This window comes from Heterocephalus glaber, unplaced genomic scaffold (assembly GCF_053883595.1).
Source record: "Heterocephalus glaber isolate CG9 unplaced genomic scaffold, H.glaber_assembly_v1.0 deba00000122, whole genome shotgun sequence".
Classification (NCBI taxonomy): domain Eukaryota; kingdom Metazoa; phylum Chordata; class Mammalia; order Rodentia; family Bathyergidae; genus Heterocephalus; species Heterocephalus glaber.
In genome coordinates this window covers 79,419,227-79,446,419 of record NW_028258138.1, presented here as the reverse complement: position 1 = coordinate 79,446,419, position 27,193 = coordinate 79,419,227, and the positions used below count along the sequence as shown (strand labels likewise).

The following is a 27,193-nucleotide window of genomic DNA, read 5'->3' as shown; positions in this document are numbered from 1 at the left end:
TGCAAATGTGGACTAATAAATACATTTTCAGGTATTCTGTGAGTTGGTTTAGATTATAGCCCTCCTTACAACTCAGCAATATAAACTATGGCACCATGGTGGGCTGCTGGGCCTCTCTCCCCAGCTGGGGGTTGAATGTCACCACGCTGGTGTCAGGGCAGCAACCTTCACAGCACGGGACCCAGCACACACTCCACTGAGACTGGGTGGCCAACACCACCAGCAGAGTACTGCTGGGCATGCTGGCCGAGAGCCAGCTGCAGTGCATTCTTCCCAGCCCTAAACCCTGCCAGGCCTGCTGCCACCCAGGGCATGGTCCGCCTCTTTCTGGAACCCAGGGTATGCAGCCCAACCTTGCCCTGCCCCTACAGGCTCACCATGCAGTCTTCGCCACTGCCCAGATGGCACCAGCACTAGGGAAAGAGGAGTAGGGTAGTGGGTGCCATGCTGGACCTCAGCGGCAAGCCCAGCACCAGGGCTGTGCTGCCTTCCTGTCTGTGTCCGTCTCTACACTGATGCTACCACTGCCAGCACTCTCTGTGCTAAGCCTGGTTCTTGGATGTTGTGTTATCTCATGGCCCTCATGCATGCAGCTTCTCTCAAGAACAGCCACTTTCTGGAATGCTCCAACAGACACATAGAGGAGTGTTCCTCCTGTTGAGCCCCTAGGAATTACTTGTTACCTGTTTCCACCTCAATATCACACAGGGATGATAAAAATCTGGACCTGTGGGTTGGGAGGCTCAAGTTCTCATCTGTTTTTATGCCAGATGGCTGTGTGAGCTTGGGTATGACCCTTCCCTCTCTAGGCTCCCACTTCTTAACCCATATGACATCACTGATGATGGGATAATGATAATAAGGATGATAAGAGCAGCTGGGTGTGCTGCACACACCTGTGATCCCAGCACTCAAGGAGGCTGAGGCAGGAGGATTGCCCAGCCTGGGCAATTTAGTGACTTAGCAAGACTCTCTTTCAAAAAATAAAGTAAAGTAAAATAAAATGGGATAGAGATGTAGCTCAGTGTGCAACCCTTAGCACCACAAATAAGTAAGTTATAAAAGGTTGTTCCCAATGGGCTTCCTGGCCCATGCCACATGTGTGCTGGGACTCATGCCAGCTCTGCATCCCTATGAAACCTGAGGATAAGGGCTATTCCACAGCGAGGAGACAGACCCTGAGAGGCAAGGTCATTCTAGGCATGACGTGCATGGCTCATAAGTGGCACGGCTGGCTTCAGATCCAGGACACCTATCTCTTCACACTCATCCTGCTCCCAACTTCGTGGTGCCTGCCCTGTGAGGGACACCATGTATAAGGACACACATGCCATCACACATGGGACAACCCCCTCCATCCCCATGCAGCCCCACTCACAGCCCACCTTTGCAGGGGAAAATGCTGCTGCTCCCCTGCAGAAGTAGCACCCCCAAGTGGGAGTGTGCTAGGCTGAATCATGGCCCTCACACCTGGAGGCTGAGGTCCTAGCTCTTAATACCTCAAAACTGGGATTTGGAAATAGACTCACTGCAGAGATGAGCTAGGGTGGAAATGCCTGGGGTCCCCACATGAAGAGAACATCTGGACCCAGACAGACACATGGAGAGGGACAGTGTGAAGGGACACAGGAGATCATTGCCAAGCCCAGGAGATGCCCGGGACAGGCCTCCCACATGGCCCGGTTGGGGGGCACCTGCTGCCTGGCTCGTCTGTGCTGCTCTAGCAGAAGTGCCATGAGTGGGGCTTGTAAACAGCCAAAATTTATCTCTTGGTTTGAGAGCTGGAAGTTTTAGGTCAGTGGTAGTGAATCTATGGCCGGCATGTTATTTGTTTTTCTTTTAAGACAAAAGATGTTAATGTATTTGAGTTGCTTTTTCTAAACTAAAGCCTCAGTATTCAGGTTTAAGATTTAATTGCAGGCTTGGCACTTTGGGACAAATAAGTGGATTTGGGCACTTGTCTCTAAAAGGTTCGCCATCACTGCTCTGGGTCAAAGCGCGGGCCTACAGGGTGCCTGGTGAGGGCCCATGTCCTGGTTCACAGACAGCTACCTCTGCTGTGTCCTCATACAATGCAGGGAGCAAGGTGCTTGGGGTCTTTGGTAAGGGCTCTACTCTCGTGACCTAACCACATCCTAAGGCCCCATCATAAGAGCATTTCCCCACAGCGAGGATCGAATGTGTGAATCTGGGGGACACCAACACCCCAATCTCAGATTCACAGCTTGCAGAACTACAAGAGGCCGCAGTTTGTAGTTGAAACCACTCCGTCTGTGGCATTTTGCTGCAGCAGCCCTGCAGACAGACACTGATGCAGGAGGGCTGGCCTGAGAGTTCAGGGCTTTGAAGAGCCAGGAGGTGCCTGGGGCCCAGGGAGAAGGACTTCTGTCCTCTTCTTACACCAGGGTGACTCAGGGCCCTTTTGGGTTTGGCCCTGCACCCACTGTGTACCACAGCGAGTCCTTGTCCTGGGCCTTAGTCTCCTCAGGTATACCCCGGCGTTGTGGGATGAGATGGGCCTCGTGGGCCCTCATTCCACATGGTCTGACCTGATGGAGCTGCCATGTGGAGGAGGCTCTGTGCTCTGTGCAGCAGAGATTCCCAAGGCTCATCCTATGGCCCGCCCACTTCAGTGAAGGCTCTTTCTCTCCTACTTCCTGGCACCTGCCATGTCTAACTGATGCCAATCCAGTGCCAGATACCTGGATCACGCCATACTTGCACGAAACACCTCCTACCTCTCTAACTCCTGCTTTGCTTACTACTGCTTTCTCAGGTTCTGCTGTTCTCTAAGGGCCAGTCCTTCAGTGCCCCTGCTCAGGCCACTATGGGGCACTTATGCAGCACACTCTGTAGGGCAGCTAGGGAGGCACATAGCTCCTCCCTCCTGGCTGGCCTCCCTGCACCCCTGCCACTCTGGGACTTGCTGGCCACAGGGCTCCCCCAGCAATGTCCCACCACCAGGCTCAGCCTCTCTCGGGTTCCAGGCTGCTTTCTCTGGCCCTTGCAGGGCCCAAACATGCAGACCCTTTGTCTCACCTCTGACCTTGCTTCTCCCTTGCCACCCTGGTCCCCACCACAGCCTGCCAGCTGCTGCTTCAAAACGAGTCCACACCCTCATCTCTCTCACCCTCAGCTGCCAGCCATGGGGTGAGTCCTGCTGCTTTGCCCTTCTTTCTGTGCTCTGGCCCAGGTTCAGCCCTGCCCTTTCTCTCCTAGCTGCCCGCCCTTCTCTCTCCACTGGTTCAACCCTCTTCAGTGTCTCTTTATTCCAGGCCAAACTCATGGCCAGCCTCACTCCTCATTTCTCTTCTGCTCAGGAGCCATCTTGGGCTCCCTTCTACCTCCAATTTTAAGGTCATACTTCCTGGCTCATCATTCATATATCTTCATTGCAGTTTCAGGAGTGAGCTCTGGAGTTGCCTGCCTGGACTTGAATCCTAGTTCCTCCACTCATTAGCTTTGTGACCTCAGGCAGGTGGTTTAACTTCTCTGTGCCTCATTCATAAAAATGGGGGTGACACTTGCATTTCCTTATAGAATCATTTGGAAGGTCACATGGGGCAGTGTTGTGTGTTTGACTCTTAGAAGCATGTCTGAAACATCTCTAACATTCGGTTACCCTGGATGATGACCACTGCTTCTCCTTACTCTCCCTGGCTCCACCACACAGGGCCACACATGCCTCTCATATACACCTCTGCTTTGCCTCTGTACCTCTGTCCAAACTGCTCCCTCTACCTATGATGCCCTTCCCCTTGGCAAACCCTGTTGATCTCTCAAACATTCTTATTGTAATACCATGTCTTCTACACAGCCCCCCTGGCTCCTGCAGCCAGAAATGCTGGCTTGTGCCTCTGAATTCCATGACATGTTCTCCAAAGCCATTTCACAGAAAGAACAAGCTCTCTCGGCTTCAGGGTGTCACTGGGATGGTAGCTAGAGCACAGGACTTTGCAGGGGCCCTGTCTTCAGGGCAAAGCTGATGCCAGGGTCAAGAGCTGTTCACAGGGAAGGGCCCATGCCAGTAGCTGCTAAGCCCAGCCCAGGGAGCCAGCAAGGGTAGCACTGTGGGGCTCTGAATGTGTCCCCAGACTCCCTGAGTGGGAAACTTAGTCCCAGCACAGCAGTGTTTGGAGCTGGGCTTTTAAGAGATGAAGAGGCTCTTCATCTCTGCCTCTGAATGGATACCCTATGGTGGGTGTGGGTTGCTTATCTCAGGGAGTAGTTTCTAATAAAAATGGTGACTTTAACCTCCTCTCTTCCCCTCCTTTCTCCTCCTTCCTCCCCTTCTCCTTCTCCTCCCCTCCTCTCTCCCCCTTCCCTCCTGCCTTTCTCCTTGGATGACACAGATGAGGCCCCTTCACCTTGGATTCCCAGCCTTCTGGGATTCTGAGATATAAGAAATGAATCTCTGTTCTTTTTACATTACCAGTTCCAGGTATTCTGTTATAGCAGCATAACACAGGCTAAGCCAAGCCTTGAAAGCTGTGATGGATCCTTAGCCTCACTCTCTAGGGAAGAGAGAACATGGCCAGTGTAACACATACCACTGCAGGTCCTGAGGCAGTGAATCTCATAATTCTAGGATATCTGACCCTTCAGAGGCCTCAGAGACTGCCAGATCCATCTTTTTGATTTTGTAGACAGAGAAACTGAGGCATAGAATGGAGAAGGAAGCTTGGGGAGGTCTCAGACAACACAAGCTGAGTCAGGTGTGCTACTGCTTCTGGCATTCTTAAATGCAGGAAGGTGGATAGGGCACTGGTCTCCTGCCTGCCCCTGGTACCCACCACATGAGGTCAGACCTTGGTCAGGGTTGTCTGGGTCCCACATGCCCCCTTGGGTTTTTTCTCTAGTTTCAGAGCAAAATTTTTGTTTTTGAAATTTTTTCAACACTTTGTTAAAAAAAAAAAAATCCTACCAGATGCTTCACTATAGCAGACAGATGAAAACAGAGGGGCTCTGATCTGTAGTTTAGCACCCTCTACATCCTGGGTCCTTCCGTGGAAACTCAGAGCACCAGGAAATGGTGCCTGAGGCCACTACTGCAGACCTGGTTTCCCCACATTCAAAGAGTTCTTTGGCTTGCCCAAGGCCAGAAGGTCTTCCTCAGGGAAGATGAGGCCCATTTCACACGCACGTGGACAGTGCAGAAATCCTCAGTATGGCTGGCCACCCAGGCCCACATCCTGTGCACACATCTCAAATGAACCACCAGAGAACTGGGTCCATAAACATCGCGCCACAGTTCACACCGGCATCCCCAGCCTTGGAGACCTGTGCTTGGCTCAGGCACAGTGTCTGCCTCCCTGCTCCCCACGCCCCTTCTGTTCTCACCCCAGCATCTCTGCTCATGCTGTTTCTCATTAAGATCGTACTTTCCTCTCCGCTGCGGTACACCCAACTCCTGCCTGTCCTTCGAGGCCTACCTTGGAGGAAGTTGCTCCTGATTTTGTTGCCCTGGGTCAGAGGGTGCTCCTCCTTCACCCTGTAGCATGCTCTCTCTTCTGTCAATAGTAGGCAGTGGCTGGGGAGGTAATGTGTCCAGTCTGGGAGCCAGAAAGCCTGGAAGCGATCCTAGGGGATCGCTGGTGGAGGTTGTCAGCCTTGGTTTCCTCCTCTGTCAGCTGGGATGAGAGCAGTCATGGGGGTAACAGTAAGATAAGGTGTGACAATATGTGAAGACTTAGCAGTAGTCTGGTGCATTGTGTGTCACCTTGTTAACTAGGCTCTGGTATCACCACTGCAACCAGTATCACTGCTATAACTAGGGTCACAACTGGTAACTAGTGTAGAGTAGAGCAGTAATAGAAGTAGTACAGCCGGACTGGGAAAGCTCCAGCTGCCATTCCTTGGGAATCTCTAGGGAGCTCTGGGAGAAGGACCTTTGAGGGGCTTCTGCCTCATCCCTCAGGCTGCACTGTGGCCCTGGCTCCCTGCCCTTGCCCCTTCCTTGCCTGTGGGCTCCTGCCTGCCTCTGTGCTCGTGCAGTCATTTTCTGTCTGACTGTCTTGCCCCTGGGACCACGATAGGACATCCTTTCAGGCTGCCCTGTCCCCACCTCCCTGTCTGTCCCATACACAGTCACTTTTCCTGCACTGCTCTGAGGGAGCATTTGGAAATGACCCCAGGTCTCTTCCCAGAAGAGCACATGTGGCCTGAGACTACATAGTGTAGCACATGAGGCACTGTTTGATAAACAGATGTGTGTCCCCTTGTGTCGCTGCCTGGCATGACAGAGCAGGGAAACAATGAGATGCTCCTTGAGTCCCTATGTGCATCTGTTCTGGGAGGTGAGTGTTATGGTCATATCATCTACAATGGGGAAACTGAGGCTCAGAGACATGAGTGACTCACTCTAGGGCCTATATGGTGGGGCTGGGACTCAAAGTCAATGTCCTCCTCATCCTTTTTCTTTTCTGAACACATAGTGGGCACCTACAGCTTAGTGCAATTTATTCTGTAAAAGGATGGTGCCTTCATTGTAAGAGTCAGACCCTCCTTCCTCTCCAAGCTTTATTTCCTGCTTGAGCTCTACAAGGGATGTCAGAAGGGCTTGGCCCTGAAACGCTGCACACAGCCCACAGCAGCACATGGTAGCTTGGGACTTGGGCTTTTTGCTCCAGGGTCTGCCTAGCAGGCTGCCTCCCTCATGAGGTTCTGTGTCCTGCTGGTGTCACCCTGAAGCCCTTCAGTCATCCTTTCTTTAAATGTGTTGTGTTCTCCCCTGCCACCCCAGGCTACAGACCTGTCTGATGGGGACAGTCATTAGCACATATTGATCAACTTGTGGCTTTATTTTATTGATGATTCAGAAAGATGAGTGGACAGCATTATGGAAAGTATCTGCATGTGATTCATCAGCCCTTCATTTTACACTGCTTTTAAAGGACTTTCCCTAGGTGGAGGTAGTTAGTATGTGGGGTGAATGTGCACTTCAAAGTGAAAGGGGAGTGACTTCTTCTTTTAACCCCCAGACACCCATGACCACTCAAGCCCATTGTTCTGCCTTTTTCCACTGGTTAAAACCCAAGGGGCACTGTGGAAATCAGTATGGAGATACCTCAAAGAACTAGGACTGGAAGTCCCATTTGACCCCACTATTCCACTGCTGGGGATCTTCCCCAAAGAATTAAAAGAATCATACCACAGTGATATATGTCTGCCCAGTTCATAGCAGCACAGTTTGTAATAGCTAAAACTTGGAAACAGACCAAATGCCCATCAACTGGAGACTGGATAAAGAAAATGTGATTTTTTAATAAAATGGAGTACTACTCAGCCATGAAAAATGAGAAATTAGAGACATTTATAGCTAAGTGGATGCACATTGAGGTGATACTCTTAAGTGAAATAAATAGGACACACATGAATAAATACCAAATAGTTTCTCTGGTGTGAGAAACTGAAAGTGTAAATAAGGACTAAATGTATAATAGGTAATGTGAAATAGTAAGAAAAGGGGCAAAGGGGAAGGAAGTGGGAGGGCTAGGGGAAAGGATAGAAGGGAATGGGATTAATATGAGAAAATGGAAAAATAGGAACAAAATCTTTGTAAATAGGGAGGACTGGAGGGGTTGAAGGGAGGGCTGGGCAAGGGTGAAAAATAAGAACCAAGAGAGACTATGTAAAGGTGCAAATTTCCAATGATGAATGTCATATTGTATACCTAAAATGTACCAATAATTAGAATGAATAATTGATAATATAAAATAGGAAGAAAAGGTCCAAAGGGGTAGGGGTAGTGGGAGGGGCAGGGGAAAGGAAAGAAGGGAAAGGAAAAATGATGAGAAATGGAAAAAATGGAAATAAAGTCTTTGTAAATAGGGAAGGGTGGAGGGCGTGAAGGGAGGGCTAGGAATGGGGAAAAAATAAGAACCAAGATGCATTATGTAAAGGTACAATTCCCAATGAGAAATGTAATTGTGTTGTGTACCTAAAATGTACCAATAAAAGAATTTAATTAAAAAAAAAAACCAAGGGGTCCCCTAGAGTCACATAGAGAGATCCTAGTAGGGAAGAAAAGGACAACAGCTAATGCTAATTAACACATACCATGAGCCAGGCTCTAAGCACTCAGCACATGGTACACGGTATGAGCTTAATCCTCACACCAATGCCGGAGGAGGCACTGCTAGCCACAATCCCATTATAGAGGATCTGTAGGAAACTGAGGCATGGAGAAGTTAGAAACTGGAGCAGTGTTCCACATGTTCCTGGATAAGAAGTAGTGCCAGGAATCAGACTATGCTGCCTAGTCGGCCTCCTCACTCTGTGACCAGAGTCAGCCTGGGCAGCCTGCACAGTCTTACTTGTGCCCAACAGCCTGAGAAATTATGAGCCATGTCATAGTCTGTGCTCTCTGTGGTGCTCTGAGCCCTGCCCTTATTCCTTAGTCACCTCGGTTCTCTCTTCCCCCACAGGCTGGGCATGCCTCAGGAACAAGAGGTATATGTGCTCTTCTTCCCTGGAACATAGTAGGTCTGCATGCACCTGCAGTTTCCTCCTCCAATCAACATGTGCACTTGGTGGCTGGCCTGCCCCATGTGATGGGTCTGACCTATTAGCCTTTTCCATTCCCCAACTACAGGATTGGTTCAGGAGTGGCTGTGTGACTCCAGGAGGCCCAGTGAGAGTCTCTCCGAGATTTTGAAGGAAGTGTCTGTGAGGAAAGAGGTACTGAGTGTGGCTGGAATGGAATGGGGTAAGCCTGCAGCTGTTGGGGTTCCCACTTGTTGCATGCTTACCCCAGGATAAAGGCCAGAAAGAGGACATCAAGAGGCAAAGCCCAGCAGGATAGGGATGGACAAAGTCCTCCAGATAGCACTGGAGGTCTGGGTCCAGATGTGCTGAGACCAGGCCTGTCCCTGGCCTTTCCATTTACACAGTCAGAAAATCCCTTTTTGCACAAGTCAACTTGACATGGATTTCTACTCAGTAGAATCCTAGTGAACTGAAATATGCAGTAATGCTAGAAGTTATTTATTTATTTAATTCATTTTTGGTACTGAGGATTGAACCCAGGGCCTTTGCACTGAGCTACATCTCAGCCCCTTATTTTTTTTGAGACAAGGTCTCACTAACTCACTAAATTTTCCAGGCTGGGCTTGAACTCCTGCCTCAGCTTCCCAGCAGGCTGAGATTATGACTGTGCTACCATGCCCAGCCTAGAAGATGATTCTTTTCTAGCAAACTTTTAAAGCATTTTTAGCTCACTGTTGCAAATAGCAGGGAGTGAAAGCAGCACAATTCCCACTTCAGAGATGACAATACTGTGGTGCCCAGGGTCCCCTCTCCCACCACTGCACTGTAAGGAGGCAGCTGTCTTTGCTCAGCTTCTGAAACACTCTGATGAGTTCCCTCCTCTTTCCTGTGTCTGGCTCACATGGGTGCTGTAGCTGAGCTGACCCCAGCCTCACCCTTCCTGGAACAGTGTTCGGCCTATGTCTGCCTCAGTTTCCCCACTGACCCCTGTAGTGCCCCCTGAGCCTGGGACAGACAGAGCACATGGCGAACCAGACAAATACAGGACACCACTCACTGCCCTGCACCCCTCCCAGCGCCCAGCTGGTGGTGGTCGGTGGACAATGCAGGTCCTGCCCAGCCCCATGGACAATCTCCTTCCACATCAATTTTATAGAAATTGCCAAGCCCCCTCCCCATGATCTGCTATCTGTGCACCCAGAGCACCTCTCCCTCACTTGGGCAGGTTGTGGGATTCATACAAAATTAACCAGAGGTTCCGTTTCACAGCACTCTGCAGGATCCAGTTCCCATCTGCTGCTACAGTCATCTCTGTCCCCCTCACACTCCCCACAACACTCCTGCTGCTCTGGAGGTCCACAGGGGCCTGTCTGAGTCATAGTCAAAGATGTGGGTGTCAGGAAGTGAAGGAGGAAGGCCCAGAAAGCCATGTGTGGCTCACGGAAGTTCCATGCTGGGCCCAGGGAACAGAGCCAACTGTCCCATGGGTGGCACTTGGTGTCCTATGTCCTGTCCCCAGGCCTGCAGCTTCTACACAGTGCAGGAAGGGCACCAGTGCACCCTCTGTTCCTTCTTTCCTTGAATATTGCTTAAGGCCCTGGGCACTGCCCAGGGGTGGGGACACTACAATGAATAACATTCAGCTCCTGAAGCCAGGCTGCACAGATACCCCTGCTCTGGCCACCTGCCTCTCCATGTCCCCTAATAGCTGCTAACTCTTCACTGCCTCTCTCAAAGTGATTGGCTCATGTAGGCTGTTTCTAAAAGGTGTTTTACCATTGTGTTACCAGGTGTGGTAACAGCAAAGATAAGGAACATTACCTGTAAGCCTGGCACTGTGACATACTGAAGAGAACCCTTATGATACCTCTGCAAGGTGGTACTGTTATGATCCCCATTTCACTGAGGAGCCAGCTGAGGCCCAGGGAGACTGGATTTAACTCTCCCAGTGTTCCTCGAAGAGAAGGCCACTCAAGATTGAAACTATAGCTGGATGTGATGGTGCTCACCTGTAATCCCAGCACTTCAGGAGGCTGAAGCAGGAGGACCGCCATAAGTACAAGGCCAGACTGGACTACACAGTGAGTTTAAGATCAGGGCCGGGGATTTAGCTCAGTGGTTCCGCTGCCTGCCTCACAAGTGCAAGGACCCGAGTTCATCCCCGGTACCCCCCCCCTCCAAAAAAGTTTGTAATAAGATCAGCCTGAACTACATAGCAAGACTCTGTCTCAAAAAACTCGCCCCCAAAAGATTGAAACTACAGCCCTAGGCCAGTAGAATGTGGCAGAAAGGGAGCAGAGGAGAGTAAAAGAGAACCAGCAGTGGACAGAGAGGAAATGGTGCTCAGAATGGACAGAGGCTTCCCTGGCCTTACAGCCGGCCAGGGAGACCTGGAAGGGTGTCACCAAAGTCAGGCCTCCAGAGGAACAGTTGACATTACTAGGCCATGGGAGCTGAGCCCATGTCCTGCAGTGGCAGCAGGCGGAGCCACAGGTGGGATCTGACTGCTTGTGGCTGCAGACCCCATCTATCACTGGCAGAGACCTTTTTGCCTAAATGCAGCTGGACATAAAGGGCAGGCTAATTTATGCAAGGCTGAGTATTTTTCTGTACTGGGACTCTGAAGCTGGCAGGCTGGCAGATTGGCAGCGGGCAGTGCAGGCTTGGCGCAGCCCAGACCTTGTGGCTTTTAAGCTGGGGCTGGGAGGTGTGATATTTCTTTAATGACAAGAGGCCCCTAAGGGCAGAACAAATATGAAACAGGACACAGCATAAAGAGAGTGTTCTGTGGTCCTTCCTTCCCCAGGCCTGGCCCAACAGTGGACCGCACAGAGAACTGCTCCCATGGGGACACACAGGTGTGGTGTTTTGGAACTGTATTCAAAGCCTGTCTGACCTGGAGATGGAGACTGGGAGTCTTTGTGCCCCTCCTCTGTAAGGTGAGGTCACACCTCCACCAAAGGGCTCCTGTGATGAAGGATACAGAAGGGTCTAGTTCAAAGCCTTGCTGATGTGGGGATATCAGTCAGGCATCTGGAAGAGTCACAGTCCACTACTTCCAGAAAAGGTGGCTGCGTCATCCAGTACATCATCCTGGGCACTTGGTCTGAGTTCATTTATGTGCACAACCCATTTTATTGATGGGGAAATGGAGGTGTTTGGTCTCTGGGGCTGAACCCTAACACACAGAATTGCCCCTATGCCTGCATTGTTTTATGCCACTTTCTTCTGTCTTCACCACAGCCCTAGGAAGTTGTCACTGTGATTATCTCCACTTTACAGAGGAGGAAACACACCCAGGGAGGTTGAGCCACATGTCCAGAGCCCCAGGGCTGGTAGAGCTGGGCCTTGAGCCCAGGCCACTTGAATTTGGGATCTGCAACATTCTACTCTTCCGCACCTCCCCAGCCCTATCCCTGAGAGATCCTTCCAGAGTCCACAAGAGCAGGACTACCCACTACTTCTGCCACAGGCTCTCCTCCTTCTCAGAGATCGCTCTGCTCCAATATTAATTGGCCATCATGAGAAAGTAGGAACCCAGACCTGGAATGGTCAGACATGAGGCCCTGAGGCACATGCATGGCCCAGGAGGCTGGTAGGGGGCAGAGTGACAGTCAGAGATGTCATTATTTTTCCAGTTTACAAATGTGAAAACTAAGTCTTATTTTTCACACAATACTTCGAAATTGCCCAGGCTTAGCCTATGGACAAAGTGTCAGTGACAACAGGAACTTGTTTTTAGCTTTTCCTCTTGACCAGAGAGAAGAGACTGAAGACATCAAGGGGTGCTGGGCACCCCAGAGCATAGGTGCACATGACACTAGACTGAGTGGCCCAGCTAAGCAGTGGAGCCCACAGTGCAGCCTCTTTAGGATGGGTGCAGGGTTCATATGGAGCAGGGCCCAGCTGTGGTACTGCACATGGGAAATGCATTTCTCCAGTCCGGGTGCTGCTTGCCCTCTAGGTTGTGGTCTATACTTGGGGCAAGGACTGTGACGTACTTGTTGAATAATCGGATCTGCCTCTTATTGAGCCTCACAGTCTGCCTAGGCCAAAACCAACTGCTGTGCAATAGGCACTGGCCTCATCTCCCAGAGAAAGAAACAGGTTCAGGGCAGCCTTTGCATAGCCGCAGGACTGAGTCAGGGCAGAGCCTCACACCAGGCCTTCAGGGTTTGTTAGGAACCACTTCCCCATCATGGCTGGGAAGGGAACTTGAGTGGGTGAGAGTGCAGATGGGGACCCATGCTCTGAGTGCCAGTGCCCAAGCTGGGCTGGCTTCTCCTCTCTTCCCTCAACAGATGACCAACCTCGGGTCCTCTCCAGCAAAGCCCCAGGAGCTGAAAGCTTTTCTCACCGGAAATCTCAGGTTTGCTCATTTTGGCAATTGCAAGAAAACCCCACTCCCACTGCCAGAGGGCAAACAAGAACATCTGTCACAGCCCACTCTGTTGGTGTGTCCAGCAGCTCCACAACCACACAACTGCCCCCAGAACCCCATGGTTCCTGACCAGAGCCTGGATTTGGGAGAGACCTGCAACTTGCAGCAAGGCTTGCCTGGGCAGCTAGAGTTGACTGCAGTCTTTGGTGTAGTGGTTCCATACCAGAGTCTGGATGAGGGTGCTCCTGAGCTCAGGGCAGGGAGGATGGTGGCTGGGATCCCAAAGGGACCACTGTGGGAGGAGCCAGGGGAGTAGGAGTCCCTTCTGGGCATGGATGCAGGCTTCACTTGGGCTCTCTCCAGCCACCTTTCTGCCTCTGCCTTAAGGACTGGATGCCTGTTTGATTCCCAGGATAAGGAAGCCACCACCCCCTACAGTGGTCGTGAGGTGCCCTTTAGGCTGACTTGGCCCTGGACCCAGATCTCTTCCTGCAGTCCTCTCTGTAGGTGGCTTGGGTCAGACTTATCCATGGTGAGGCTCTATTTCCTGCCAACTCTGAAGGAGCTGACATTCAGCTAGAACACTAGAAAGGCAACTCTGGCACTTCAGCTATTTTGTAGACATACCTGCTGGTAAGTGTAAAGAATATGGCCCTGGGGCCACCTCAAATGGTAGCTTCTAGGGCTAGTGTCCCACACCTACCTTCAACAGGTGAGGTCTTGAGGCGCCGGCAGATGGCTTCAGTGTCCCCATATGTTTCCTTGATCTTGACCACAGCCTCCGTGCCCCGCAGCTCCATGAGGGAGCGGAGCTCCTCCATTGTGCACCCGAACTCGCCCCCATGGCTGGACTCATTTCTTTGGTTTTTGGAGTAAAAGTCACTGTTGGTCATATCACCCATGTTTGCTGAAGTCCCTGCTTGGGGTGGGCCTGAGAGTCTGCACTGGACACCAGGATTCTGATGGGGGGGAGCGTGTGTAGCTGTCCTCAGCACACCTCACTGGACTGCTGCAGCTCCAGGCGGCCGACTCCTGGTCCCAGGGGGTGGCAGTGGCTGAGGTGGGCTGGCAACAGCGGTGGTGAATTCTGAGGAATGTTCCCGAGTGTGGGGCAAGGTCCAGGGACCAGAGGGGCTCAGGGCTGCAGACCCAGGAGTCTCCATTCAGTGAGGCCCATGCTGCTCCCAGAGCTGGAATCTACATGGTCAGGGGCAGTGGCTCCTGTGGGGACAAAGACAGCATGGGTGACAAGGGCAGGCACAGGAGGCCCCATGGAACAAGTGCTCAGGAAGATCCATGGTACAGGTCTATACATACCAGCCCAGGCAACACGGACCACGTTCACATGTACTCTTAACACACATTTTGCTCAACGCTCCTAACATACCACCACATCCTGTAAATCCAAAGTTACCAGCACCCACCTAGGTACCCCAAAGTTTACCATCCTGAGGCATAGCCTGGTACAGCCTCACAGCACACTAGCCCCCTAATTCTTCACCATGCTGTGTAACACGCTAACTTCCAAACACATTCCCTGGGTGTACACACACCTCCAGCACGCACCCACCAACCCACAGCCCCACTTTACACCACTGTGATGGACACCTCTCACATACCATCATGCATAGCAGCATTTCTAGGCATACAACATTTGCCCACATCCCTTTTCCTCAAAAACACCTACATGCACAGCTCCTCTATGCACTCCAAGCCATTTCCCTTTTTCTGACTCCAACATGTTTACAAATGCACTGTGTCCACATGATCTGGGACGTGTCCCCTCTCCCAGGTATGGAGCCCGGGGCCTTATACAGAGATGATTTCCCCACTCATGCTACCTCCACATCCTACATCCCTCCCACTGGGATCCCACAGAGCCCCAATCTCCTTCCACAGCCCCCAACCATGTCAGCCAAGGCCCTCACCCTGGCCTGAGGGGCCGGCTCCATCCCTGTCCCAGAATGGGCCCTTGAGCCCTCACCTGGGACCCCAGAGACCAGCACCATAGACAGCAGCTGACTGTCCCTGCCAGAGCACAGGAGAAGGGCATGCAGGCCACCCGCGCAGGAGTGCAGCATCTGCAGGGCTGCCAGGAGAGAACCCAATCCACCTGGACACCCAACACCAGGGGCCAAGAGCCCTGCGAGCGTTGGGTGACAAAGGGCCCCTGCTGAGCTCCACTGAGGGCTGGCACAGGGACCAGCCCCGCCCAGCAGCTGTGGACAGCGAGGGGGAAGGGGACAAGGGGAGAAGGACAGGACTGAGCTGCTCAGCGCTGCCCCAGACCCTACCTGCTGGACCTTTCCTTCACAATGCTTTCTTCTTCCTCATATTTCAGAGCTGGAGACATTCAGGGTTAGTTTTATTTTCCCTGCGGAAACCCTGAAGCTCTGTCCAAACCACACAGAGCAAGAAAGCAGAGGAGCCAGAATGGGGTGGTCCCTGGCTCACAGCCCAGGATCTTCCCCCTTCCTCAGGGAGGCACTCCCTCCTTTCTCCTCAATGCTGAGCTGTGGGTGCACTGTACCAGGCAGTAGTTAAGAACACAGGATATGGAATCAGAGAGAGCCAGGTTCAAATCTAAGCTTTGTCACATCCTGGCTTGGCACGCTGGGTAAGTACCTCCAGTGTTGGAACCTCTAGTGTTCCTTCATGTGTAAAATGAAGTAATCATCACTCCCCTCTGTCCTCTGGCTACTACCCAACCTCCTGGGAGTAGTGATTCATGTTCAAATCTGCTGTATTTCCACCTGGAGTACTGGCCTTCTCAGATATGGGTCAGAGGTGCTGCAGCCTTAGGAGAAACCCACCATGCCTTGTAGGGGGTGCTTTTATTCAAGGACGCAGGAAGAAGCTTTCCCTCCATTTCCTTTTTACACTGGGACCAACAGGGATCAAATGGAGTAGAACACAATATGGACATGATACTTCCATAAGAGACGTGGATACCAGATAAATCAAGGGCTTGCTCTCCCATCTCCATTTCTGCAGGTGTGTTCACACTGGCATGCACCAGGCCCAGAACTCATATGAGATTTGACTCTAAGCAGGAGCAGGTGAGGTGGGGCCAAGCCTGTCTATAATAAGAACAGCATCACTGTGTCCACGCCCCCACTTCTTAAGCACATACCATGTGGCAGGCTGTGTATATAGTTTTATCTATCAGGGGCTGGGGTAGAGCTCAGTGGTAGAGCACTTGCCTCACATGTGCAGAGCCCTGGGTTCCATCATCAGCAGACAGAAATAAAGGGGTAGGGGGAAGAAGAAAGAGAATGCAGAGGAGGGGGAGGAAGAGAAAGAAAAAGGGAAACTATGCCTATGTTATCACCCATCAGGAGACAAATTCTGTGGAGGCAAAAATTTGTATGTTTTGTGTGCTGCTTTGATTAGAAAAGTACCTACTAGATACCTAACAAATAGTTGCTAAAGGAGTTAACAAAGCGCAAACAATATCTTACGGAATCTTCAGGTCCTGTGAGGTGGATACTATAATTATACCCATTTTATAGGCAAAGAAAATAAAGTCCATAGGAATGAAGTCATTTGCACAAGGTCCCACAGCAGGAAGGTGTCAGAGAGTGGAAGACTTTTTTAACCTAAGACCGTAGACCCTTCTTGATCACCTTATAAGAAAGGGCTGGCTCAGTGGCCCACCCTCAGTATCAACCTCACAGATGAGGTTTTTCATGTAAAAACTTAGAACCAAGTCTAGTACATGCTAAGTACTCAGTGATTACTGTGATTGTCATCAATCCACATAACCACTTTTTTCGACAGGTAATCTTGTCATTGCCACAGAATACATGCACAAACCAAGACTAAGAAAGTTGAACTCAACTGCCCAAGGTTACATGGCTGAGCAGTGGGAGAGCTGGGGGTCTGGAAGCAGGCAGCCTGTGTTCTGAGACATACTCCTAGTCAGGACACTTGAGGCCTACTCTGGCAAATCCCCCTCAATGACTTCTTATGAGGCTTAAATGAATTGCCATATGTGAACCAGAGGGCTTTGGAAGCCACAGGGGACTTTTTAAATCTGAGGCACTGTTTTGCATCTGTCCCCCAGCTACCTGCAGCATAACTTAAAGGTGCTGGTAATTCCATCTCTGATAGCACAAGCTATGAGAATCGCCAGCAGCAATTATATCTGTGATCACAGTAGTAGGCATAAGTTAATGGGGTACTGTCAATATTAATGACTATTACGTTAAAATCAACTGTAATCTTCAACCATCTATCCTGTGAATCCATCCATCCATCCACCCATTCCCCAATTCACTTACCCTCCAATCCAACTGCTGATGCATCCACCCATGATGCATTCACCTATCCATATATTTATCCCTCCATCCATCTACCATTTACTAATCCACCCATCCAAACACCCATGCATCCATCCATCTATACATCTGTCTGCCCATCCATCCATGTGCCAATGCCCCACTCATTCATTCACCTATCTGCCCATCTACCTATCTATCCATAGGTTCCCATGTTTTGGAAACCTATTTGTTGCCAGGAAAACATGGCCATGACCTCTAGGAGCTGACAGTGAGGAAAAGAGACTAATTAGTGATTTCCATGGCTTAAAAGGTTGGCCACAATGGGAACCTCCAGGTGCTGTGTAAGTCCAGAGCAGGAAGATCTGACCCAGCCCAAAGTAATAGGACAGGCCTTTCTTCTTAAATCTGACTAGGAAATATTTTTTTTCCCTGCAGATTAAGCAGCACTTAAGCCAAAAGATGCACCAGGAAGAAAGAGAAACATACAACTGTTAGTATAGGCTGGCAGAGACACAGTAAAAGATGCAGGAAGGGACTGATAGGAACAAGTGTGGAGGATAAAAACTAGGATACCAGTCAGTTCAAACTGAGAGCTCCACCCCAGGTAACTGATCTCATGTCCCCGCCCCTTCTGATGCTGCTTATGCCTGGCCCCAAATCTCTTTGGTGCACATATGAGGTCACCTCTGTTCTGGGTGTCTTGGTCTTCCTTCTAAGTTATCTACCTCATTTCGGTACTTGCTCTGACCAGGAGATTTGCTCAATTAAAAAATTTGAGGTCCACGTTCAATCACCAGTACCACACACACACACACACACACACACACACAAAATAATAATAATATATATAAAATAATAAAATAATGTGAGGTCCACAGGCATAGAACCATTTGATAATGTAATGCAAGTGGATTGACATAGTGTGTGTAGACTCTCTCAGCTCCTCAAGCCTACAGCTCTGCTACATACCTGCAGAGAAGACTCTCCACTCCCTGCACTATGCCCTCCCAACAGCACTGTCCTCCTCAGCCCCAGGTTCCCTTTCTGGAAATGTCCCTCACCATGTTGCCTACATAGATTCTCCTAGCACCCAGATACCTCAAGTGTAGCCCACCTCATACTTCATTGTTCAGGCCTGCTTAACTCTGAACCTTTTCCCAGGGACCTGAGAGCATCAAATGGACAGTAGCCATGTCTGCTTTGTACGTGGTACAGTGCCTGGCATCTAGAAGGTGGTCAATTAATGTTTAGTGAATAAATGAATATCTGGGTCAACTTTAGGTCTGTATAAGAGATATGACTTTAGATAGGTCCTCAGATGACCTCAGTTTCTTCTGCAAAATGGGCAAGTGATTCCTGTCCTACCTACTTTAGGGGTTTTCTGGGGGTCAGGAAAGGTAAGAGTCAGTAGTCATGGCTTTGTCTTTGAGATGCTTCTCCTACCCTCCACTTTCCAGTTCCCTCCTGTGTAATGGGTAGGGGTAGGAGGCTGGAGCTGGGTCAGGCTGCTGTCTCCTCAAGCCATGGCTTCACTGGACTCTGATGTTCTAGATGCCTCATCACATGCCAACCATTTCACAGCTGAGGGACGAAATGAGCTGCATGACCTTGGAGAAGGCTCCTGAACTTGCTGAGCCTTACTGTAGAGATGGCCCCATTGGTCCTCAGGCTTCTGTGAAGACCCTAAAAGATCCAGCTCCCGGTCTGGAGCAGATACTCTACAATGATGGCTTCCTGGAGTCCCCCCACACCACCCCAGGTCATCAAAAGGGTATGTAGGCAGTCCTGGGCCCAGAGAGGTTGAGCAACACACCAGGGGCCACAGAGCCAGTGGAGGCCAGGGCCTGGTGAGAAGCTCTTTCCTGCTGTCCCAGCTCCATCCTTGTGACCTTAATCAAGCATCTTCCTCCCTGGGCCTCAGTTTCCCCATGTGGCAAGTGAAGGGATTAGAGTAGTGCTCTCTGGGGTTCCTTCAGACTCTGAAGTTCCAAGCCCTTTAGAATCCAGAAAACACCTGACAATACTGAATTCTGGCATTTCAGCTTCATCTTATTAGCATTTAAATGACTCTGCATTGCTACATTGCAATGACTCAAGAATAGGTTAGAGGCCTCTTAATAGTAAGTCTTTGCCAGGAAGGATGCTGGCCAGCTGAGGAATGAGCAATTTTTTTTTTTTTTTTAGTTAATTTAACAAAAAAAGAATCTTTCTCAAAGGAAAGATTTAAAAAAAACAAACAAACACAAAAAACAACCAAAAAAAAGCCTAAACAAACAGCCTTTCAGGTCCCAGCTGAAAGATGATAGCTGAGACAGTTGCAAATGAATTATGTGCTTAAAATAATTTTTGGATGCCAAATCCTTCTGTTTTAAGACATGCTGAATTTAAATGCAGGCTGAATATGTATTTTTAAAGCCACCGTTTCCTTTGAATTATCTGCAGCAGCAGCAACGACTGATACAAGAACACAGGTCCAGCTCAGAGGTCCTGGTGGCCCCGGCTGGCTCCACCGGTCACTGCAGTGCACCTGGGCAGGGCTCTTCACTTCTCTGTGCCTCCGTCTTCTTATCCCCAAAACAGGAGCAGCACAACAGCCAGCCCTAAAGAGTTTCTTCATTGGGGTTCACTGAGTAGAGCTTAGCAGTTACTGGCGATGAAGCACTTCTTACCTGGTGACTGATCTTACTGAGATAATTTACTCACTGTCTGCGTCTAACTGTGGCCAGAGCAGCCCATCATCCCCTGCAGTGCAGTCTTTAAAACAGCTGAGTTCTGAGATTGCCACACCCTGGGGCAGAGCTGTCAGATGGCTGGGGAGGCTGAGCTTGTGGGGACAACAAGCAAGGCCAAGTTCCCCTCTGCTCTGGTCTGGGTGAACTAATTCTAGTTCCCTTGGGGTAGGACATTTTTCTTTTTTTCTCCTGGGCTCCCTGCTGTTCTGGTGCTGAGGAGTCATTCTCATCCTTGAAGAGCCTAGGCAACAGGTAAACAGAGCCAGGCAATCAGGGACACAGAGACAGCAGCTCCTCTTTTGTCCTCATCCAGAGTCTCAGCCATGTTCTTACATAGCTCTCCACACGTGTGTGACCAAGAGAGAGAGCCTGGTGGGTAGGTGAGTGTGGGTGCATGCCGAGGTTGTGTGAGTATGAGTGGACAGGGCCCGGACCCACTCAGAAGGCAGGCATGTGAAAATGCTGCTATTGGCTGGGTGTGTAAGTCACTGCATGTGTGGGGGTGCTAGAAGCATGTCTGAAGAAGTGTGCTTGGTTTGAGTAACTCTGAAGGGCAAAGCCACCAGGCAAGCCATCAGAACATATAAGAGTGTGAGTGTGTGAGTGTGTGAATGTGTGAGAGTGTGCATCAATGATGGGAATCCCAGCTCTGCATTCTCATGGTTTAGAAGGAACAGGTGAAGAGAAAGGCACTGAAAATGAAAACTTCAGGGCCGGGGATTTAGCTCAGTGGTGCTGCTGCCTGCTGCGCAAGCGCAAGGTCCCCAATTTGATCCCTGGTACCAAAAAAAACCAAACCCCAAAAAACAAACAAACCAAAAATGAAAACCTCAAAAGCAAATTCAGTGCTATTTGTAGACAATTCTTATGTTATCCAGAACAGGAAATAAAAAACCCCAAAATCTCAGTCTTTCACTAGCCTCAAAGGCACAGGTGGCAGAAGTAGGGCTCAGGAACTCACAGTTAGGGACCCAGGGCTTCTTGTGTAGCTTCTTACACACAGGGCCAATGCCCTCTACTGCCCACTGTTCTCCAGAGGGGCTACCAATGCTAGGTGTGTGTGGGGGCGGAACCCTCCATTTCTTGTCCTTCAAGTGTCTCACACACATCTTCATCTATCAGCTCATCCATCCACTCACCCATCCATTCACTCATCCTTCCTTCTGTCCGTCCATCCATTCGCCTACCCAACTAATAACCCTAACAAGGAGCATCTCAGACCCTGTGCTAAGCACTGGAGTTATAAGGATCCAGTTCTCTCTGCCATAAGAGCCTCATGTGATGCTGGGGTCAGGCTGAGTTAGGTAACCCAGTTCAAATTTGGGAAGACATAACTAAAATGGCTCCTGCCTAGGAGCCAGATCCTCTGGGTCCTAAACTTGGTTTGACTACTACCGTCAACAGCAATCGCATATCAAATTCCTTCCATGAGCTGAGTCTACTTTACAGGTTAGGAGGCTGGAACTCAGAGAGGTCCTAGGTGGCCAAGGTTACATGGGCAGGACTTGACATAGTTTAAATATGTCTGTTCCAGTCCTGTCTCTGTCCTCTGCATCCCATTGCCCTTTACTAAGTCACAGCATGACTTTCAGTGCCTCCCTCTTGCCTCAGTTTCCTCTTCCATAAAGTGAGGGTGGGGATAGATGGGCACTCAATCTTAAAGCAGCACCCTCAAGGACTCTCCTGCACTCCAATTCTGGCATCACAGGGGAACACAACTCTTTGGACTTGTTGCCACCAGGCAGGGATATCCCCCTGTGCAGGGCCTGTCCTGCTTGGCTAGAGGCAGAAGAAGGAGAAGGGTCTCAGTCTGGAGACACAAGCTGGTTAGAATTCATCACTGCCTTTGATACCCACTCAGGCCTCTACACAGCAGCACCTGCCTTCTGAGATCTGTGCCTTTTGTGTGCTCCAGGTTTAGGGACCTTTATTAAAAAGCCTTGTGAGTTTTCTGTGGAAGTTGAAAGAATAAAACTGCTAGCAGATGGTGGCAAGGGAGCCTAGGTAAGACAGCAGTGTTGTGGAGGCTTCACTCTGGGCCACAAGGGAGGGGCCTGCAGCTTGGGGCTGGAGCAGGCAGTTGATCTGGACACTGACCTCTGATTCCAGCCACTTCTCTCCCCCAACAGCAGCACTGAACTTCTGAAGGTGCCCTCTGCAGGCTTAACTGCTTCCGGGCCCTAGATCCCAGCTGGCCTAAGTGGCCATAATGACACTGTTCCCTTCTGCCTTCACCCCGCCCATTGTGTCTCAGCTTCTGCTCTGTCCCTATGGACTCCAAACAGAGACGTGAAGAAGGACAAAATATTATAAGAGCAACACTATCATTGTCCTTGCTATGTGCCAGGCACCATTCTAGCACTCATTGTCCTGTTCAGTCCTTCACAGTAATGGCATGATGCAGGTACTGCCCACCCCTTTATATACAAAAGACAGAAACAGTGAAGTGACTGGCTAAGGTCCCACATTGAGGAGCACTGTCACTTCTCTTACATACTCTCAAGAACCACCCCTGGGCTTATCTATACCCCTCTCTCCAGTAGGCCAGGCTCCTTTCTGGTCTGTACAGTACAGAGCAAAGCACAGTGCTCCTTTGTGCCCAGCATTCTACCACAGCCAAGTGGCTACCTGGGTGGTGGGTCCTCAGGCTTCACCTCGGACTGTGGAAGGCTGGGGCCCAGAGAGCTGTCTCTGGGGACAAAGTGTTGATGGATGAATGGAGGCAGTGCCAGTGAGATTGGGTGGCAAGGCCAGGGAACCTGATAACATAGGACTTCTTCTACCCCCTGCTGGCTGACCAGCAAAGGTTTCGAGGGAGAGCTGCCCATGTAGTCCTGGCACTGAAAGATAGCACTCCTGGGGGAGACAAAGAAGCTGGCAACCCGGAGTCAGCTGCATTGGGAGCTGTCCCAAGGCCACTGTGCTGATGAGGGATGCAGGGGTGGGCTTTCAGTACACTAGGTCAAGGAGCTGTCCACACATCGTGGTGCTGAAAGAACAAAGTGGTATAGCATCCCAGGAGCTTTCCAGGACAGCAATATTGTCAGTGGAATAGGGGGTTGGAGAGGTTGTGGCCAAGGTTCTCCCTAATGTGGGGTGCTTGGTATGGGTGCCAGGAGGGCACTAAGCCTTTCCCATGTGTTCTTGAGCAGGGTGGGGAATTGACTCCTGATATTCAATCCTGATGCTCAAACCTCGGTTCTCAATCATTAAGAACCCCAATAGGCAAACCTGGCATGGGGACATTCTGTAAAAGGCCCTCGGGGCCACTCAGTACATAGACACAGAACCCACCTTGGTCCATCAGTGCCCTCTGCCACCAATGCCAGAAACTCCACCTACAGATTCACTCAGGTGTTGCACAGGTGTTTTCCCTCTGGCTTTGCCAGGACCAGGAGCAATATTTAGGCAGTGGGTTATCAGTTTGACTGAATGTATTACCTTCTGTCCCCCATGGCTTGGGGGTAGAATTTACTCACATAGGTGACAGGGATACACCTGAGATTGCTTTTGAACAGCTGAGTGAGTCCTTTGGGGTCCAGGTCAGTGAAGCAGGGAACTAAGGCTTAGGAGACAGTCTTTCTATGTGGCCTGAGACTGCAGAGGCTGGGAAATCTAACTATATTGAGAGAGGGTTTAAAAAGGCAGAAAGTAGGACTGTTGGAGTCAAAGGAGTGAAGGATCCTGAATGACTTAGGAACTAGCAGGGATTTGTGTGTGTGTGTGTGTGTGTGTGTGTGTGTGTGTGTCTGTCTGTCTGTCTGTCTGTCTGGGTGAGGTGTCTTCCAGCCTGTTCCTCCCTAAGACAGTCACTGTTCTAAGCATGAGCAGAGTGATCCTGTCTTGGTGACTGTGCACTCATTGCCTTCTAGGCCTGAGCCTAGACTATTGCTGCATAGTTCCCTTGGAGGACGACCACAGATCTCTTTTATGCCCCTGACTTGCCCTCAGATCAAAGGAGGTGAATTTGAAGGCCAGGAAGCCTGAGGAGGAGCAGGGAGCTGGTGAGAATAGGTTGAAGTTCATACCTGGGCTTGCACCCATCACCCGCCCAATGCAAAGGTCTCCTTTCCTCCCTCTTCCATAAGTTTCTCCAGGTCCCCAGAATGGGGCTGCTTGAAGGGGTTCCCTGTGGCTTATTGGTGCTGGCACTGCCAGGGCCTGGTTCAGTCACAGGTCCACAGCCTGTGAGATCTGCCTGGGTGAATGGTTGTCTGGCAGTGGGGCCAGGACCTTAGACCAGCAGTAGCTCCAGTGTGGTGGGGCTTTATCCTCACCTCTTAGGTGCATGTTTTTATATCCAACACTCCCCTGGTGTAGTTCACAAATCCCCTGGTTGCCTGTCTGGTCCTTTCCACTTTTCACATTCTTGGCCACAGAGGCTGTCCCCTCCCCACTCTCCTCCCTTCCTTTCCCTTCTCCTGGGGCTCATCTGGCCTCATCTGTCCAGGCTTCTGTGATTCTGTTTTAGGCCAACACTAGGCTTTCCTCCTGGTTCTGCCTCTGCCCATGGAAAGCTTTGTCTCTCCCAGGCAATACTGCCTCCCTGGCATCAACTGTGGCTTAACATGGGTGCAACCTGACCTTTCCAATGTGCTCTCTCTCCCCGTTCCAGCACTGGCCTCCTATGGCTGCCAAGGGTCCTTCTGAGGTGCTCCAGGGCCTCACACTTGCTTACTCATCTGTATCCTTCAGTGACGCCTGTGTTCCTCCAGCATCTGAAGCAGCCTCCTTCACTCCACTCCCTCCTTGGTCCACCCAGTGCCCAGACCTAGGGAGCACTGGATAAGGGCTCAGCTCCCTCTTCTTCCTCCTCTACCAGCTCCCCCTATGTTGGCCTGGGCTTCCCATTCTCAGCCTCCTGACAGGTGGTGGCCTCACATGCTCCTCCTTCACTGCCCCCAGAGAGAGGTTGAGGGTGACTGCCACACACAGAGTGGCTTCTATGTGTCAGAAGCTGTGTTAGTTCTAAACATATCCTATGACAGCTCCACTAGGTAGGCATCTAATATTTATTTTATAGATGAGGAAATTGAGGCTGGCTGGCTTAAAATAACATACAGCAAGCTCATACAGTTGATGAGTGGGAGGGCCTGGGGTGGAACTGGGAATTACCTCTAATACCACCACATCAGGCCACCTTTGGGCTTGAGTAGGTTGCTCTCTGGGTTAAAAACAGCCTCCCCAGTGTCCATGTGGGAGAAACACATTCACAACCATGGCCTCCAGGCTCCTGCCCAGTCGGCTCCACTGTCCAGTCGGCCCCATGCTCCAGTTGGTCTCTGTCTAATGGAGTTCCCTGCTGCTCTCTGAACAACACATTCCCTGCCTCATGCCTTCCTCAGCCATGCTCCCCATTTCAGAATGGTCCATCCTGCTCTTCTATTAAGCAAAGCCTCACCCTCTAAAATGCAGTTCCAGTGCCAACTTCTCTATGACATTCTAATTCCCTGCTCCAAAGTTCAACCCCCTTCTACCACCAGCCCATTAAGTAGGGTTCACCCCTTGACTCCATACCCTACCCTCTGTCTTGGGTGGGTTTGGCCAGCTTGCCATCCAGGAGCTCCCTGAGACCAGAGCCTCTTCAGTGCCCAGCACAGAGCAGGCCTCCACTAATGTGTCTGCATGACGGAGAAAGCTACTGGGTAATGAAGGACACTGGGAACAGTCTTAGGAAAGTGGTAGCTAGATGGTAGGAACAGCTCATGCTCAATGTACCCTGACCCAGAGCCAAAGATTGTAGCATGGCCTTCCAGGTGTCAAATCAGGAAATCCCCATCAAAACCCTAGGAAGGAGCTGCCACAGGGACCCCCTTTCACAGATGAGCAAAGGGAGGCTTTGTAAGGTGGAGGAGGCTGCCCAGGTCACATAATGGTTGAATCTGAAACAGATTCAACAGAGCTGCCAGGTCCTCTGCTCTGAACTGCATGTGCTACGTGACAGCTGCCCAGGCAAGGTTGCACTGAAACATAGTGGTCAAGGAGGGACGACAAGTCAGGCCAGGTTTTAACACTCCCAGTGCAGGTTGCACAGAGGGTCCTTAGGGCCTGTCCCATAGCTCTTTCTGTTCTGCTTCTTCATCCTTCCCCCAGGCCTGGGGTTCAGGCTTGGGACACTCAGAATCTGGCAAAGGTGGGATTTGTGGGGCCATACGACACCTCCCGCCTCCAGCTCTCTCTCTTTCGGCTGCCCTGGTCCCAGAGCTACCCTGCCAGCAACCTTGGCCCTATTCTCCAGCCCCCAAGATCATATGCCCTGTGGTCTGTGGCCCTCTCTGGCTCCTGCATCCGGCATGCTGACAAGTGACCATTCTAGCCTGAATGTGACTGAATGGGACCAGGCCAGCTATGCAGCTCTTCTCCTGACTTGGCATGGTTATCCCCGGCCACTGCAGAGACGAACAGAATCCACTCGGCACCTTGAACAGATGGTGCCACTTCTAAAAATAACACCGTACCACACTCCCCAGTGCAGCCAAGTCCCTGCGACAGAAGGGGTGCGGCTGGGGGTGGGGGCCACTCACCACTCTCACCAGCCATCTGCACAGGGACAGATGCAAATGCAGCCTCCCTCGGGACACTGGCCCAGGTGACCCTAGCCTTGCTAAAGCTATGCAGAGCCACAGGGTTCATGGTCAGGCTCAAACACCCTGAAATGAGAGTAACCCAGGACAGAGTGGCTGTGCACAGCCTGGCTCACCTGTACTCTCATTCTCCCGGGCTCCCAGTCCTTCTCCATGTCGTGCACTGCCAGGACCCTGAAAAGTCCTCTCTTCTTTCTCTGGCAGTTATCTTCTAGCCCACCTCTGGCTCTCTAGAGCTAGAATCTCTAGTACCATCCTCTCTCTGGAATTTCTCCACTCCTACAGGATATGGTTCTTTAGCCACTTTTCATTTCACTCACAACTTAGTAGGGTTGGAACCCCTTTGATGAGGCTTAAGAGTCAGAGAGAGCACAGAACACCTGCTCTACTGAGTGGCCATGGGTGCAGCCCATCAGGTCTCTGGACTCAGATGCCACATCTCTCAAGTGGAGGCAATAATGGGCCCCAGGTCACCGAGAGGCATGAGAGTCAGTCCAGGGCACAGGGCTCAGCCCAAAGCCTGGCCATTGAAAGACATTCACTGAACTAGAAAGATGGTGATTTCTAGGAGGGGAAAGCAGTCCCTGAGGTGGAAGACTACCCATGGCCATGGAGCAGGTGCAGACAGCTGGGTGCAGGCCCAAGACTATCAATGATGCCCCTGTCTGAAGCTACCCACCACCCTCCACCTGCATTTGCTCCAGGAATGTGGCCCCTGCATTCTTG

The 27,193-nt window shown here is 50.9% G+C and overlaps 1 protein-coding gene across 23 annotated transcripts in view; it reads right to left on the bottom strand.

Annotated features, from left to right (window-relative positions):
* Atp2b2 (ATPase plasma membrane Ca2+ transporting 2) overlaps window positions 1–27,193 on the bottom strand; it is a 355,181-nt gene that overhangs the window by 102,654 nt on the left and 225,334 nt on the right. For all 23 annotated transcript variants that reach the window (XM_087217055.1, XM_087217060.1, XM_087217052.1 and 20 more), the window contains exon 2: window positions 13,572–14,089. In XM_087217055.1, the coding sequence (XP_087073181.1) occupies window positions 13,572–13,770 (199 nt within the window). In that variant the 5' untranslated portion in view covers window positions 13,771–14,089. The remainder of the gene's footprint in view (window positions 1–13,571; window positions 14,090–27,193) is intronic.